The 15156-nt window shown below is 57.9% G+C and overlaps 1 protein-coding gene across 1 annotated transcript in view; it reads left to right on the top strand.

Moving 5' to 3' along the window:
* ADGRL1 (adhesion G protein-coupled receptor L1) overlaps positions 1-15156 on the top strand; it is a 47725-nt gene that overhangs the window by 25405 nt on the left and 7164 nt on the right. The window contains exons 4-12 of the mRNA XM_081501361.1: positions 3250-3359; positions 7042-7056; positions 10682-11482; positions 12494-12808; positions 13544-13647; positions 13929-14114; positions 14433-14471; positions 14622-14805; positions 14975-15097. Of these exons, the coding sequence (XP_081357487.1) occupies positions 3250-3359; positions 7042-7056; positions 10682-11482; positions 12494-12808; positions 13544-13647; positions 13929-14114; positions 14433-14471; positions 14622-14805; positions 14975-15097 (1877 nt within the window). The remainder of the gene's footprint in view (positions 1-3249; positions 3360-7041; positions 7057-10681; positions 11483-12493; positions 12809-13543; positions 13648-13928; positions 14115-14432; positions 14472-14621; positions 14806-14974; positions 15098-15156) is intronic.

A 15156-nucleotide genomic window follows, 5' to 3' on the forward strand; every position in this document is an offset into this window, starting at 1 on the left:
TTTATGTCCTCCCTTACTGGGCTGTCAGCCCCACAGGGAAAAGAAGTGCTGTCTGTCACCACCATGTCCACAGCCAGCTACACCACAGGCCCTCACTTAATTTTTGCCAAATGCCTGAGAGAGAGCAGGGTTCACTCCAGGACCCTGAGCAGAAAACTAGAAAAGGGAAGGAGGCCTGGGGCCAGCTCCACAGCTCCTCGGGGATTCTAGAATACATCACTGGATGGGATCACCAGAAACCTTCTGAGAGCTTGGGGCAGGGAATGGGCATGGTCAGGTGGCTCAGGTAGGTGGGCCAGACTGGAACCACTTCATTCTCTCCCTTCCAACATTTCTTTCTCAAACATCTACTCTCGAGACTTCCCTGGCGGTCCAGTGGTTAAGGCTCTGAACTTCCACTGCAGGGGGCATGGGTTTGATTCCTGGTCAGGGGCTTCCCAGATGGTGCTAGTGGTAAAGAACCCACCAGCCAATGCAGGAGACATAAGAGACATGGGTTCGATTCCTGAGTTGGGAAGATCCCCTAGAGGAGGGCACAGCAACCCACTCCAGTTTTCTTTGGGGACTTCCCTGGTAGCTCAGACAGCAAAGAATCTGCCTGTAGTGCAGGAGACCTGGGTTCAATCTCTGGGTCAGGAAGATCCCTGGAGAGGGGAATGGCAACCCACTCCAGTATTCTTGCCTGGAGGATCCCCATGGACAGAGGAGCCTGGTGGGCTACAGTACATAGGGTCACATAGAGTAAGACACAACCGAAGCAACTTAGCACAGAGAAATAAGGTCCACGTGCCGTGCGGTGTGGCAAAAAAAAAAAACCACAACAAAAAACTATTCCCCTGCAGCAATCTTCTCCCTGTTCCCTAATTTCCATCTCCCAACACCCCTGCATGGACCATCCCAGTCCAGCCTCCCTTTTCTCCTACACACTGCCTCTCCAGATCCTCCCTGCCTGCTTCACTCAGACCAGTCGCAGGGTCTGTGGTGTTTTCCGCCATCTCCCCAAGTTGCTTGCACAAAAACTCACCTAGTTTCTGACACTCATGGGGTCTCAGTTCTAGGGCAAGCGTATGGGGGACACAGTAGTGTGGTCACTGGGGCTGAGGGAACGTGATGAGGCCACTGCCCCACTGTCTTCACATGTGGAGACTCTATGTTAGTTCAGGGTCCAGCTCTATGACTCTGACAGAGACACCCCAGAGTAAGTACAGTGATCTAAACAGGATCGGCTTCCCAGGTGATGCTAGTAGTAAAGAACCTGCCTGCCAATGCAGGAGGTGTGAGAGACACAGGTTCTATCCCTGGGTCGGGAAAATCCCCTGGAGGAGGGCACGGCAACCCACTCCAGTATTCTTGCCTGGAGAGTCCCATGGACAGGGGAGCCTGGTGGGTTACAGTCCATAGGATTGTAAAGAGTCAGACATGACTGAAGTGACTTAGCTCACAAACAGGATCAGAATTTAAAAGATCCTCAGCACCTGCTTCTCTCTATCTTAGTACTGAAACCCCGCCCCCCACTTCCACCCTGGGGCCAATCCCTTAAAGGCTACATCATACCCACTCTCACCTCCCGGGCTAGAACTCAGTCACAGGCACTTCCCAGCAAGGGAAGCTGGACATGCGGTTTTTCCAGGAAGGCCAGCATTTCTGTGTTTTTCTTTTTGTTTTCATGGAGGTGAAATCCACATAACAAAAGATTCACCATTTTAAAGTGAACAGTTCAGCGGCGTTAATTGCATTCATGATATTGTGCAGTCTCTACCTCTGTCAAGTTCCAGAACATTTTCATCACCTCAAAAGGAAACTCCGTCACCCTGAGCAGTCACTCTCCATCCCCCTCCCCTCCCCTGAGTCCTTGGCAACCACTAATCTACTTTCTGTCTCTGGATTTACCGGTTTTGAACATGTCATATAAATGGAACTGTGAAACATGTGGCCTCGGGCTGGCTTCTTACACTGAATGATGTTTTCGAGGCTCATCCATGGTGTAGTATTAGAGCTTCCTTCCTTTTTTATGGCTGAATAATACTCCATTGTGTGGATAAGCTGTGTTCCGTTTATCCACTCATTCATCAGTGGGTTGTCTCTACCTTTTGGTGATTGTGTGAATGATGCTGCTGTGAACATTCATATACAAGCAGTTGTACACAAATACACCTTCAGTGCTGCAGTAGATGAACGCACTTGCTTTCAGTTCTTTGGGCAATAGAACTAGTTCTTTGTGTCATAGGTAACGAAGTCTCTATTTAACCATCTGAACTCAGTGTTATATATATATATTTTAATTTATTTATTTTTAATTGAAGGATAATTGCTTTACAATATTGTGTTGGTTTCTGCCTTACATCAACATGCATCAGCCATAAGTATACATACATCTCCTCCCTCTTGAGCCTCCCTCCCACCTCCCATCAGTGTTATATTTTTGAAAAAGGGAGTTGAGGGGTGTGGATATGAGCAGATGCTCATGAGTTAAGCACTCATTGGTTAAGAGCAGGATTGAAGTGAAGAGACAGGAGCCCCCTCTGCCCCATACCTGTCAGGAAGCCCCCCCACCAAACCACTTCTTACACACCCACAGTCAAGTCGCTGTCCTGCCCAGCCAAGACTTGGCCTGCTGCAGGAAATGGAGACCTTGACCATGGGTATAAACAGCAGAGAAGAAATATCTTTTTGTTGTCACTAAGTAGACTTCCCATTACATGGTAGGCAGACTCCTGAGAAGTTGACAGGGACTTGGGGGAGTTCCACATGGGGAACCGAGGATTGTTTCAGCATGAGAGGACGACTCTGCCCCTCTCTGGCTGCAGACCCTCACGGCAGCTCTATCCAAAAGGTGGGACATGTCAAGACATGGTATGAGGTGGCAAACACTGAGCATCCATCAATAGCATGTTCACAAAGATACCACCTTATAAGTGTGGCTTCACATCTTATTTATGAAAAAAAAAAAGACATAATGGCACAGGTGACACTCAGGATGAAAGTGATGAAGGGTGACTGGAAAAACAGTTTATGGAGTGACCCCTCTGGCATAGCCCTGAGCTTCCTGCTGTGCCAGGCCTGAAAATAGAAGATCCTATCTGGAAGGAGAGAGCAGACAGGAAACAGAAAACAACACCCACATAAGGCCCCTGGCATGGTCTCCATGGTCCCTTCCCAATGTGGAGATGTCCATTCCTCTCCTGACCCTGGGCCTCCCCCGCCCAGTTCCAGGCTCGTCTTTTCCCAACCTCCCTCTCTCCTCCACAGGTGTAACAACCGCACCCAGTGTGTGGTGGTCGCTGGCTCCGATGCCTTTCCAGACCCCTGCCCTGGGACCTACAAGTACCTGGAGGTGCAGTACGACTGTGTCCCCTACAGTGAGTCATCTTGTTCCTCATGCGACACGGGCCCTTCCCCCTCCCAGAAGCAAGTGAGGAGGAGACACCTTGAACACACACACACACACACACAAGGCCCAGTTGGGGCCAGGAACACGAGGGATGGCTGGACCTGCTCCCTCCCTCACAAATTCTCTTCTCTCAGACACCCTTGTCCACACTGCTGTCTGCCCCACCCCCACCCCCACCCTTGACTCTGTCCCCATCCACTGGGCGCCTTCTCCAACTCTTGTTACTCTGGCCTGCTCACCTTGCTTCTTCCCCTGCCCTTGGCTTATTTATACACTTCAAGACCACACCCAAGTACTCCACTTGGCACACTTATTATCTCTCCTCTCCCCGGACCTTGATCTCACTGCCATCTAATTCCTCTTCCCTCACTCTTCCCACATCCCTTCCCTTCATGACCACCTCTTACACACATGCTCTTCACTCTAACCCCACTTCCTCTCAGCTCCCTCTCCTTTCTCTTATCCTTCTCACTCCTCACAGGCCCTTACTCCTGCCCCTTCCCAATCCTGGAAGCCAGACATTATACCCATAGAGAGGCAGGTCACCCTCTGAGGCCTGGCAGCAAATCTCATGTGAAGTGCTAGGGGCATCTTCCACAGATTCCTAACTCTTGGTTGGTTTGCCTATTAGCATGCTAGTACTTCCTGTCTGCACAGGAAGTGCTGCCATGTTGAACTGAGGGTGGCACCCAGGTATCCTGAGGAAGGTGATCTGGGGAGCTAGGGGCCTGCCATTCTTGCACCCAACCAAAGGAAGCAAACCATCGACAGGGTCTCTCCTCCTCAGCACCCCACCCTTAACATGGCCCTTCTTTCCAGCCCTCATGCTTCTCCCGCGCCTTTCCCATCATCCATTCCCTCCTCTCCACCCCCAGCCGTAGCCAACCTGGAGGTAGGGCCCTCTGGGCAGAGGGGGGAGGAGGCAGGGCCACCAGGGTGTCTTGAGTGTGGGGGGCAGGGGCGAGGGAGCAGGAGGCCCTGTGACTCTCCCTCCTCTCCCCTCCCACCCCAGCCTTCCCCCCAACCCCCAGCCTTTGATTTCTCCTCGCAGGTGACCACAGACGTGCTGGGGGAGATAGGAGCCTCATGTGCTTCCATAGCTTTCTTCTTTTACTCCTTACCCTTTCCTTTCAGCGACCGAGGCCTCCAGTCATCGCCTGAGGGGGACGCCCATCTGATCCTTGAAGCCTCCCCACAGCACTGGGGACACTGCCCACCCCCTGTGGGCTGGGGCAGCAGGGGAAGGGGGACAGGAGTTGGGGAGCACAGCACAGTGGAAAAATCTAGACGGTTTGAGGTTCAGCCCTGGCCCTTGGGTTTTCTGGCTCAGAAACTGGAGCAAATGACTTAAATTTCTCTGGGCTGCTGCAGAAGGAGGCAAGAGTCCAGGAGGTCATGTGTGTAAGGCGCCCAGCCCAGGGCCCACCACAGAGCCCACTCGTGATGGCAAAGTGCTGGATGTAAACTCCCCCCACAGGCAGAGACCTCATCTTCAACCCCCTCCCCAGTGCCCAGACCCAAGCCTGGTTCAGGATGTGCTCAGTAATGGTTTGGGTGCCTTTTCAATCCAGCTGAACCTATAGCTTCCTCTGTGATGGTGGGAGGGGATCAAACACCTCTGAGATGCTGCCAGGACTATGGAGAATGTGGGTAAAAGCTCTTTGTGCACCCCCAGCGGTAGATGTGAAGGAAACTGCACCCATTTTGTCAGTCGTGTTGCTTCACTTCATTGAACTTGTTTCCTCATCTGTAGACAGGATTCTCGAAATGCTGCCAGAGGGGTGCTTAGCACAGTTCCTGGCACCTAATAAGCACTGAGCACTTAGTAGTCATTGCTTTTCTTCTGACCACTCACCATGATTTTTACCAATTATTGCTATTTGTAATCAAAAATAAAACTAACACCAGATGACAAACCCAGTTTCTCCTGAGACCAGTAAGATAAAAAGCAGGGGGGAAAAAAAAAATCTCCTGGTCCAAGTGGCATCCAAAAGTGGGAAAAAAAAAAATGAAAAACCCCAAGTGAGTGGATACCATGCAGGTAAAGAAGCAGGGAAGAGGTAGAGACTTCCTGGAGCTGAACCTCTGAGTGTGGGCGGGAGGGCATGACCCACAGAGACCAGGAGGGCTCAGGGAATGGGCAGCCCCCAGTCTGATGGGAGAGAGCTACCTTGAGCCCTTGGAGAAGCAGAGGCGCACGCCTGCACACACACACACACTCTCTCTCTCTCACACTCACGCTCACAGTCACTGACATGGAGGATGTATCTGGGGGGCTGGGCTAACTCCTGGTCCCAGAAGAAGAGGGCTGGCATTCCAAGGGTGATGGAAGCCAGGCCACCGAACAGGGAGGCTTGGCATTCACTTATCCCCAGACCTCTCTTTCTCTGAGCACCTCCTGTGTACCAGGCCCTGGGAGAGGCGCTGGGATGGGATTCAGACACAGCCCCTCCTGACAGACAGGTGGCAGGAGAGTGAGGCCCTGGTCAGAGGTTCCTAAGGGGCCAGGGGGCCCAGAGCCTGGAGAGGGTACAGCCTGGGCAGCCCCTCTTGCCATGGGCTTCAGAGGCTGGGGTGACCCCAGTGCTGGTCGGGGGTGGGTGCTGGGGCTACCGTGGGAAGGGAGCAGTAGGTGTGTGGGGCAACCCCCCCTCCCCTGGCACACGTACCTGACAGGCCCGACTAACGCTGGATTTGCCTTGCAGCTGAGCACAGTCTAACCCGCGCCCCCTTCCTCCCCAGGTGCTGCCCGCCTGCCCATCCCAGCCACAGGCTGGGGAGCTCCCAGCTCCTGGGCCCCCAGGGGGGAGCTGGGCAGAGAAACTGAGCCTCAGGCTTGCCCCCGGGGGAGCGTGGGAGCGTGTCTGTGCCCCCACCTGCTGTCCTGCCCCGTCTGTGATGTCCCCCCCACCCCAGCCTCTTCCCTCTCTGCCTCCGTCTCTCCCACGGGGCTCTTGGAGGCCCCCAGGGCTCTGCCTGTCTGCCTCTCCATCATTCTGTGTCCGACGCTCCCACCCTCTCTCTGTGTTGGCTTCCGGGGTGGGGGTGGGGTTCCGAGGGTTTGGGGAAACTCATCTGGACTTTTTAAGGCCAGCACAGAAGGGGAGGGCGTTCTGCGTGTTTCCTCTGTGGTGCTCCCAGGTTGAGGGAGGCACTGAATCCCCTCCTGGGCCCCCGGTTCTAGCACGAGGGCAGCAGGCAGGGCTGGAGGGGACCAAGGGGTTCCTCCACCCCCCCACCATCCCTTCCTGGTGTCCCCCTGAGCGGAGCTGCCTCTCAGCTGGGGCTCCCCCTCCCCAGCCTTGCTGTACTGAGGGTGCCCCTTCCGGTCTAAGGGCTCTGTCCGTCTGCCTACCTGTATAACCCCTCTCCCCACCCCCACCCGGTGTCTCTCTTGGTCTCTGTCCTCCCATGTGTCTCCCTCCTCCCTGTGACTGTCTCCCCAACATCCTGCCTAGGAGGAAAGGACGTGGGGGCGGGGGCTGACGCTACCTTCGGGGTTGGGGAACCAGGAGTGAGGAAAAGAAAGGAAAAGGGGGCGTGTTGCCAGAAAAGAAACGAAAGCAATTTAATCTTTTTTTTTTCTCTTTTTTTCTTGCACATTTTTTTTTTCAATTTGTTTTCTCTCTCTCTTCCGATGCTTAAAGTAGAAGTGGAGCAGAAAGGTAAACGCACTGTTACCAATGCTAACCCCTAACTCAGACTTTGTTTTACCTGTACCACACTTATGTGACCTGCCCTCCCCTCCGGCCCCTTCTTCTACCCCCCCACCCCCCAACTTGGTCCAGTCGCTCCCCCCCCACCCCGGTGTCCCCCCATGCTGGGGCCAGCCCTGGTGCGACTGGGCAACTCCACCCTCCAAGACACCCAAGGGAGCTTCTCTGAGCTCTGGCAGGACCTTCTGCTCTCTCTGCCTCTGTCTCTCTCTCTCCTCTCACTCTGTCTCTCTCTCCCTGTCCCTCCTTTCTAGTCCCTGGCCCTTGCAGGGGGTTGGGGGGGGACCTGACCTTCTCTCATACTTCTTTTGCCTCCTTCAGGAGAAGTCTATAAGCATCCAGGGTGGGTGGGGAGGGAGGGACCCTCTTCCCTGGCTCCCGACTGGGGGCGGAGGGCACCGGGTGAGCCGTCTCTCTTCTTTTCTTCCTGCCCCAACTTTTGTGTCTGGTTCAGGGGAGGCGGGAGGGAGGGCACACCTTTGTTTTCCTTTTGGGGAGCAGATTACCTCCTCCTTCTCCTCCTCCTCCTCTCTCTTTCTCTCTCTCTCTCTCTCTCTCTGGCTCCTGGTGGTTTAAGTTCCTTCTGGTTTGGCGTTTCCAAGGCCCAGAGCTGTTTCGGACCACGGAGCACCAGTTTCCCCCACCCCCACCTCATCCTCCACCAGCGGGGGGTGGTGGGGGGCAGCCCCTGGGGAGAGGGGTGTGAGTTGTCCCCAGCCCGGGGAGGGCGCCTACCAGATCACTGGGGGACCGAGGGGGTGGGGGTGGGCCTCACGGTTGGGGGAGCGAGGGGCGGGGGAGCGTTTGTTTGTTTTTTTTTCTTTGGTTCTGAAATACTTGCGAAGCTGCAGTCAGGGTTTCTTCTGGGCTGTTGTGGTTAGAGGACCAGAGAGAGGGGGGTGGGGGAGGCACAGGTTGGGTCTGGGGGCTTCCGTGAGCACCGTAATTTCTTCCTTCAGCAGTGGAGGAGAGAACTCCACGGGGGGTAGGGAGGGCGGCTGGGCTGGGCTGGGCTGTGGCTGGAGGCCTAGGCTGTTGGGGATGGTCACTGCCTCCCCTGGAAGTCATGGGAAATGGAGAGCTCTGAGGCGGGGGTGGAAGAGATGACCTTTCAGGATCACATTGGCCTTGAAATTACGGTGGTCAGTGGAGTGTCCCCTTTGAGGGAGGTAGGGCGGGGTCCCTCCGAGCTGCTCCCCTCCCCCTTGTCCCTTCCCCCATCTCATAGAGGCCTGGGCCACCAGCCCACCGCCCTGCCCCTCACTGCACCCCACCACTCTCTCCCTCTGTCTTTCCTGGAGTCTCTCTGCCCAGCACCAGACACTCTTCTTGCAGGCCCGGTGGTGGTCGGACACGCAGCCTGGGATCTTTTCTCTTCAAGGGACGGGTGGGAGGAGGCTGGAGGGCAGAGAAGGTTTTGGGAGCTTGGTGCTGGGGCAGGGTCCTTGCTGGCAAAGGCCCCAAGCAGGCCCTTCCTCATCTTCTCCCCCTTCCCCCAGGGTAACCTCTAACCAGGTTTTCCTTCTCCATGCCCTGCCCACCAGGCCGGGCTCTGAGATCTCTCACTGCCCAACCCCATACCCCCCCTCCCCCCATACACACAAACACATCTGCTCAGCCATCACAAAGCTGGCTGGGGGGGCCCGGCTTGGGGAGAGGGAAGACCCAGGCACAGGAGAAAAGGGCAGAGGCCAGTGGGCTGGACAGAAGGTGCAGGCTAACCCCTCAGGGCACTGGGAACGCAGCGATGGAGCCCCAGGCTTCCCTCCCCCTCCTAAAGCAGAGCATGCACCTGGCTGCTTTGTGACCCGAGACCCCTGGATCAAAATGTCCCTGATACTGTAGAGGCAGGGCTGGAATCCCCAGCCACCCACCTAAGCCTGCTGAAGAATGAGGCTGGAATTGGGGGAATGAGAAATGGTTCCTGGCCAAGCCCCTCTAACCACTGGGGCCACTCCCCTCCCCAAGCCAGCACCAAGTCCCAGCCCTCTCTTGTCCCCTCCGGCCGGCTGCTTTGGTGACAGGCCAAGCAGGAGCAGAGAATTCACTACAACCTCTCACCCTGGCCTGTCCTCAGGTTCTGCTAGTAGGGAGCTGAGAGGGAGGCCCCCAGCCATCCTGGTTGGGGGGGCCTTACTACTATGGGAGGAGGAGGGGGGGAGCCTAGCCACACTGTGCACGTCCAGACTCCCACCGGGTCAGTAGGGGGAGTCCAGGAGTAGGTGGCGCTGGGTTGTGACTGGGCAAGGGTGGGCAGGCCGTTGGTGGCCAGCGAGATGCAGTTGAGGTTTTCCTCCTTTTCAGGGAATGGGGGGGTGGGGCGGGGGCCCCCCACCTTTCTGACATCAGCGCTGCCTTGGTCCCTCCTCCCGAGCCGGGGATGGTTGCAGGTAAATCGGGTCGGGGAAAGGGAGGTGGGGGGCCTGTCGGGGGCGGGCTGGGTCTTTATCCTAGCACCTGGTTCCCTCCCCGGCCCCCTCTGAGCTGGACCTGGGACTGCCCCCCCAAGGGACCCTCAGTCGGGCCTGAGCCTTGGAGTGAATTCTCTGCTCACCCCCCTCTCTCCTCGCCAGCACTAACTCTTTCTTCCCAGGTGCTCTCCGGCGTGCCTCCCTTGGAGCCAGGACCTCGCCGAGCGCCCCCACACCACCACTTGTCTCTCTTCCCTCCACACAGCTCTCCTCCCCCCTACCCAACTCTCCCGGGAGTCCCCTTCCTCTCTGTGCCCTTGCCCCACCACCCCTGTGCACCAGTATCAGTGTCTGCTGCTCAATAAACCCCATGAGAGACCCTGCCGGCTGGGGGCAGGGCTGGGCACCCCTCAGGAGGGGCTGGACTTTTCCGAAAACCCTTCCTCAGCTACTGATTTCCTGGGTGCTGGGTGGGGGGTTGTCACAGGCTGTGTCAGGAACCTTGGGTGCCTCTCTCACCCTGGAATAGGAGTGTGCTCCTGACACCCACCCACAGTGGGTATGGAAACATCCCTCTACCTTGCAGCTTTTGCAGGAGGAAGAAAATGGAGTTTAAAAAAAAAAATATATATATATATATATCTGTGTCCTGGTGTGGTTGGTGAAAGATGGGACCCCTGACCCTAGCTCTTCCATAGGGGTGCAAATGATGGCGAAGGGACAGGGCCCTGAGTCCCTAGAACCTCAAAGCCGCTAGTGGCTGCAATGAGGAAATCTCTCCATCCCCCACTAAAGGCACACAAGACTGATTCTGGGATGGCTCTTGCCAAACCCCTTATCCCCAGCCTGTGGGGTCTCTAGCAGCCAGGGAAGGAAAGAGGGGCACCTCCCCCCCCACTAACCCTGCTCTTAATGGCCTCCAGGGTTGACATCTCCAGGGAGAGGGGCAGCTGGGCGGGGCAGGGGTCCCAGCCCAGAAACCCCCTTCCCATCACCAGCCCTACCAAGCAACCGTGACTGCAGCAGCAGGAGGGGACAGCCTGGCTCCCCCCGCTGGCCGCGTGACCAACTCGCCTCTCTCTCTCCCCCTCCCTCGCCACCTCCCCACCCCCACCCCCGCTCCTCCTCTCCCTGTCCTCCCTGCCCCTCCCCGCCCAACCCAGTCTTCGTGTGCCCAGGGACCCTGCAGAAGGTGCTGGAGCCCACCTCAACCCACGAGTCGGAGCACCAGTCTGGCGCATGGTGCAAGGACCCACTGCAGGCGGGTGACCGCATCTACGTCATGCCATGGATCCCCTACCGCACGGACACACTGACCGAGTACGCTTCATGGGAGGACTACGTGGCGGCACGCCACACCACCACCTATCGCCTGCCCAACCGCGTAGACGGCACGGGCTTCGTGGTCTACGATGGCGCCGTCTTCTACAACAAGGAGCGCACGCGCAACATCGTCAAGTACGACCTGCGCACGCGCATCAAGAGCGGGGAGACGGTGATTAACACGGCGAATTACCACGACACCTCGCCCTACCGCTGGGGGGGCAAGACCGACATCGACCTGGCAGTGGACGAGAACGGGCTGTGGGTCATCTACGCCACTGAGGGCAACAACGGGCGGCTGGTAGTGAGCCAGCTCAACCCCTACACACTGCGCTTCGAGGGCACGTGGGAGACGGGCTACGACAAGCGCTCAGCGTCCAATGCCTTCATGGTGTGTGGCGTCCTGTACGTGCTGCGCTCGGTGTACGTGGACGACGACAGTGAGGCGGCCGGCAACCGCGTGGACTACGCCTTCAATACCAACGCCAACCGTGAGGAGCCCGTGAGCCTGGCCTTTCCCAACCCCTACCAGTTCGTCTCCTCTGTCGACTATAACCCTCGCGACAACCAGCTGTATGTCTGGAACAACTACTTTGTGGTGCGCTATAGCCTGGAGTTTGGGCCACCCGACCCTAGTGCGGGTGAGGACAGCTCGAGTTCACTCCCCAACACCCCCTGCCCCTGAGTCTCACAGCGGAGGCGAGTGCACTCTGAGCTCTTAGAAGACCTGGAGGTGCGTTCAGGGGAACCCTGGAGGTCACAGACGTAGCAACGTGACAGGCTGTTTTCAGCACTTGCCAGTTAACTCCTCTGATCCTTGCAGTCTGAGAGCCAGGGCTCTCATCTACAGATAAGGAAACCCAAGCACTGGGTGGGCTTCCCTGGTGGCTCAGATGGTAAAGAATTCGCCTGCAGTGTGGGAGACCTGGGTTCGATCCCTGGGTCAGGAAGGTCCCCTGGAGAAGGGAATGGCTACCTACTCCAATATCCTGGCCTGGAGAATTCCGTGGACAGAGCAGCCTGGCAGGCTACAGTCCATGGGGTTCTCAAAGAGTTGGACATAACTGAGCGACTTTCACATACACGAGCACTGGGTGGATGTGAGATTAGCTAGCTTGCTTATTTGAGAAGCTAGACCAAGGACTCGGGGCTTCTAGCCAAGCTGCACTGAGTCTCCTAAGGGCATTTTGAGCCCTGGAGCCCCTTCAACCCCAGTCTTGGATGGGAGTGCTAGTAAAACAGCAAAGCTGAACTGCTGATATTGACTAAGTATTGGGAACCCCTCCGCAGTCTCGTTCTAACCCCTCAGCCACCCTAAACCAGCTCTGCGCAGCCCCACAGCTCCAGAAGAGTCCCCTCGAATCAAAAGGGAAGCTGAGGTCCCCAGAGGGAAGGGACATGGCCCGGTCAGAGAGCCCAGAGTAAGAGGAGCATGAGGATGGGAGCCTTCAACACCTCCTTCCTGGCTTGTCCTCCACGGTTGCTCTCAGACCTCAGAGTACAAATGAGTGGGTTTCTGCCACCTTCTGATGCTTTATAGTCCCAGGGGTACATGGGACCTCTGGGCAGAGAGGGGCTAGGGGAGATTTCCCAGACCTAGTGGGAGATCAACCCTGGGGGTAACCCTATCTCGTATTCCCTCTCCCTTCCAGGCCCAGCCACTTCCCCACCCCTCAGCACAACCACCACAGCCCGACCTACACCCCTGACCAGCACGGCCTCGCCCACAGCCACCACCCCGCTCCGCCGGGCACCCCTCACCACGCACCCCGTGGGTGCCATCAACCAGCTTGGACCTGACCTACCTCCAGCCACCGCCCTGGCCCCCAGCACCCGGCGGCCCCCCGCCCCGAATCTGCACGTGTCCCCAGAACTCTTTTGTGAGCCTCGAGAGGTGCGCCGGGTCCAGTGGCCGGCCACCCAGCAGGGCATGCTGGTGGAGAGGCCCTGCCCCAAGGGGACTCGAGGTGAGTGCCGAGCCCAGGGGACCTCTGCTGCAGCTGGCTTGGGGATTGACCACTGCTGGACTGGCCAGGGAAGGGACAGGGGACATGCCCCTAACTCAGCTTGGATGCACTTACCCGTCCACCTTCCCTGCCAGAATGGGCTGTATGTAGGGGTCATGCTTCATGTCTGCAGCTGTGTCCCCAGGGCACAGTCACAGCTCAGTTAGTGCCCCTGCTCCACCCCTGTCCCCTCCTGCAATCCTAAGCACCTGCCATGGAAAGCCCTGGATGGACCCTGCAGGGAGCCCCTGGGAGGTAACCTGAGTCCTAGCCTCAGACTGAAATGGAAACAGGCCCAGGAGCAGCTGGGGGGAGGACACCGCAGCTGATGCACCAGAGAAGGCAGGGCCAGGGCCACAGGCTCCAGGGATCCAAGGGAAGGGTCAGAGAGGCTTTGCGGGAGGCGTGGTAGGGCTTCCAAGGTAGGCTTGACTGGAAGGTTCCAACTGTGGTAGGCCAAACTGGAAGAGGAGCCGAGAGGGAGGGTTTAGGGAAAGTGGGTGGCTCATGTCACCTCAGAGTGACACTTCTCTTTGACTGTCTGGCCTGTTTCATGTCCGGTCTTCCGTGTCCCCTCACCTCTCCCCTCACCTGCTCGTCTCCCTCTCTCTGCCATCTCCTTTCTTCCTGCTTCGGCCCACCCTCTTCTCCCTCCCCGTGGCTCCCTTCTCTGTTCCTGTGTGTCTGTCCCTACAGGAATTGCCTCCTTCCAGTGTCTACCAGCCCTGGGGCTCTGGAATCCCCGGGGCCCTGACCTCAGCAACTGCACCTCCCCCTGGGTCAACCAGGTGGCCCAGAAGGTACCAGCAGCCACCCCACCCCCAGACAGGCACACATGCTTACCCTGCTGGCCCTGGGTGCCCAGGCACAGGGCACAGTGGAGGCAGTGGAACTCCTGGGGAGACAGGAAGGGGTCCACCCCTAGCCTCCAGGCTAGGGAACAGACAGATGGGGAGGGCCAGGGCAGGCAGGGAGAAGGGGCTGCAGAGGGGGATGAGAGGGGCTGAGCAGGCCAGGTGTGTGGAGAGAGAAGCAGGATGGTCCCTGACGAGACCGGGGGATCCCCCTCCTGCCTCCACAGATCAAGAGTGGGGAGAACGCAGCCAACATTGCCAGCGAGCTGGCCCGCCACACCCGGGGCTCCATCTATGCGGGTGACGTGTCCTCCTCTGTGAAGCTGATGGAGCAGCTGCTGGACATTCTGGATGCCCAGCTGCAGGCGCTGCGGCCCATTGAGCGCGAGTCAGCCGGCAAGAACTACAACAAGGTGGGCCCGGTGGCAGGGGCCATGGGGCAGAGGCACCGCCCTGGGAACTTGGGAGGCACCCAGCCTGGCACTGCAGAGCTGAGCGGCCACCCGTGGCCATCAGAGGAGAAGGCAGGACAGAGCCCAGGCCGGCCGGGCCTCCCTGCTGGATGGTCCTGGGAGGGGTGGGGGCTCCGTTAGGAATGGTTCTTGCTCAAGGTCTAGCCTCAGGTCAGTGGCAGAGACAGAAGAGGAATCTCTGGTGCCCAGACGTGAGTGTCGGGGTTCAAGGAGTGGGGCTGGGAGACCAGCCCTCACACCACCTCCCTCTTCCCCCAGATGCACAAGCGGGAGAGAACTTGCAAGGACTACATCAAGGTGAGGCCCAGGGGCTCCTGTCTCCTGAGTGAGTGGGGCGGGCCCCAGGTGGCCCTGGGGGATAGAGATTCGGAGAAGGGGGTGCAGTGCCCCACTGGAGGGACTGGGGGACAGATGGGAAGTCACAGGCTTGCCCCGCCACACTTGCAGGCTGTGGTGGAGACGGTGGACAACCTGCTGCGGCCGGAGGCCCTCGAGTCCTGGAAGGACATGAACGCCACTGAGCAGGTGCACACGGCCACCATGCTGCTGGACGTCCTGGAGGAGGGCGCCTTTCTGCTGGCGGACAATGTCAGGGAGCCAGCCCGCTTCCTGGCCGCCAAGCAGAACGTGGGTAAGTGCCGCTGTCATGCTGGGGCAAGTTTGGGTGCAGAACTTGAACAGGGGGTGGTCCCTGTTCCTCCTGGACAACCCAAGGCTACCCTGCCCCTAAACCTTTCCTGGGCCGCTGGACTGTGGACAGACCCCAACCTTGTGTGCCCTGCCATCCCCTGTCCCCACAGTCCTCGAGGTCACAGTCCTGAACACTGAGGGCCAAGTGCAGGAGCTGGTGTTCCCCCAGGAGTACCCGAGCGAGAACTCTATCCAGCTGTCTGCCAACACCATCAAGCAGAACAGCCGCAACGGTCAGTGTCCGAACCCTGAGCCGGCACCCCAGCTCCTCTCACGGGGAAGTTCTTAACTC

The sequence above is a fragment of the Giraffa tippelskirchi genome, chromosome 6 (assembly GCF_054371585.1).
Source record: "Giraffa tippelskirchi isolate mGirTip1 chromosome 6, T2T-mGirTip1v1.2.pri, whole genome shotgun sequence".
Classification (NCBI taxonomy): Eukaryota; Metazoa; Chordata; class Mammalia; order Artiodactyla; family Giraffidae; genus Giraffa; species Giraffa tippelskirchi.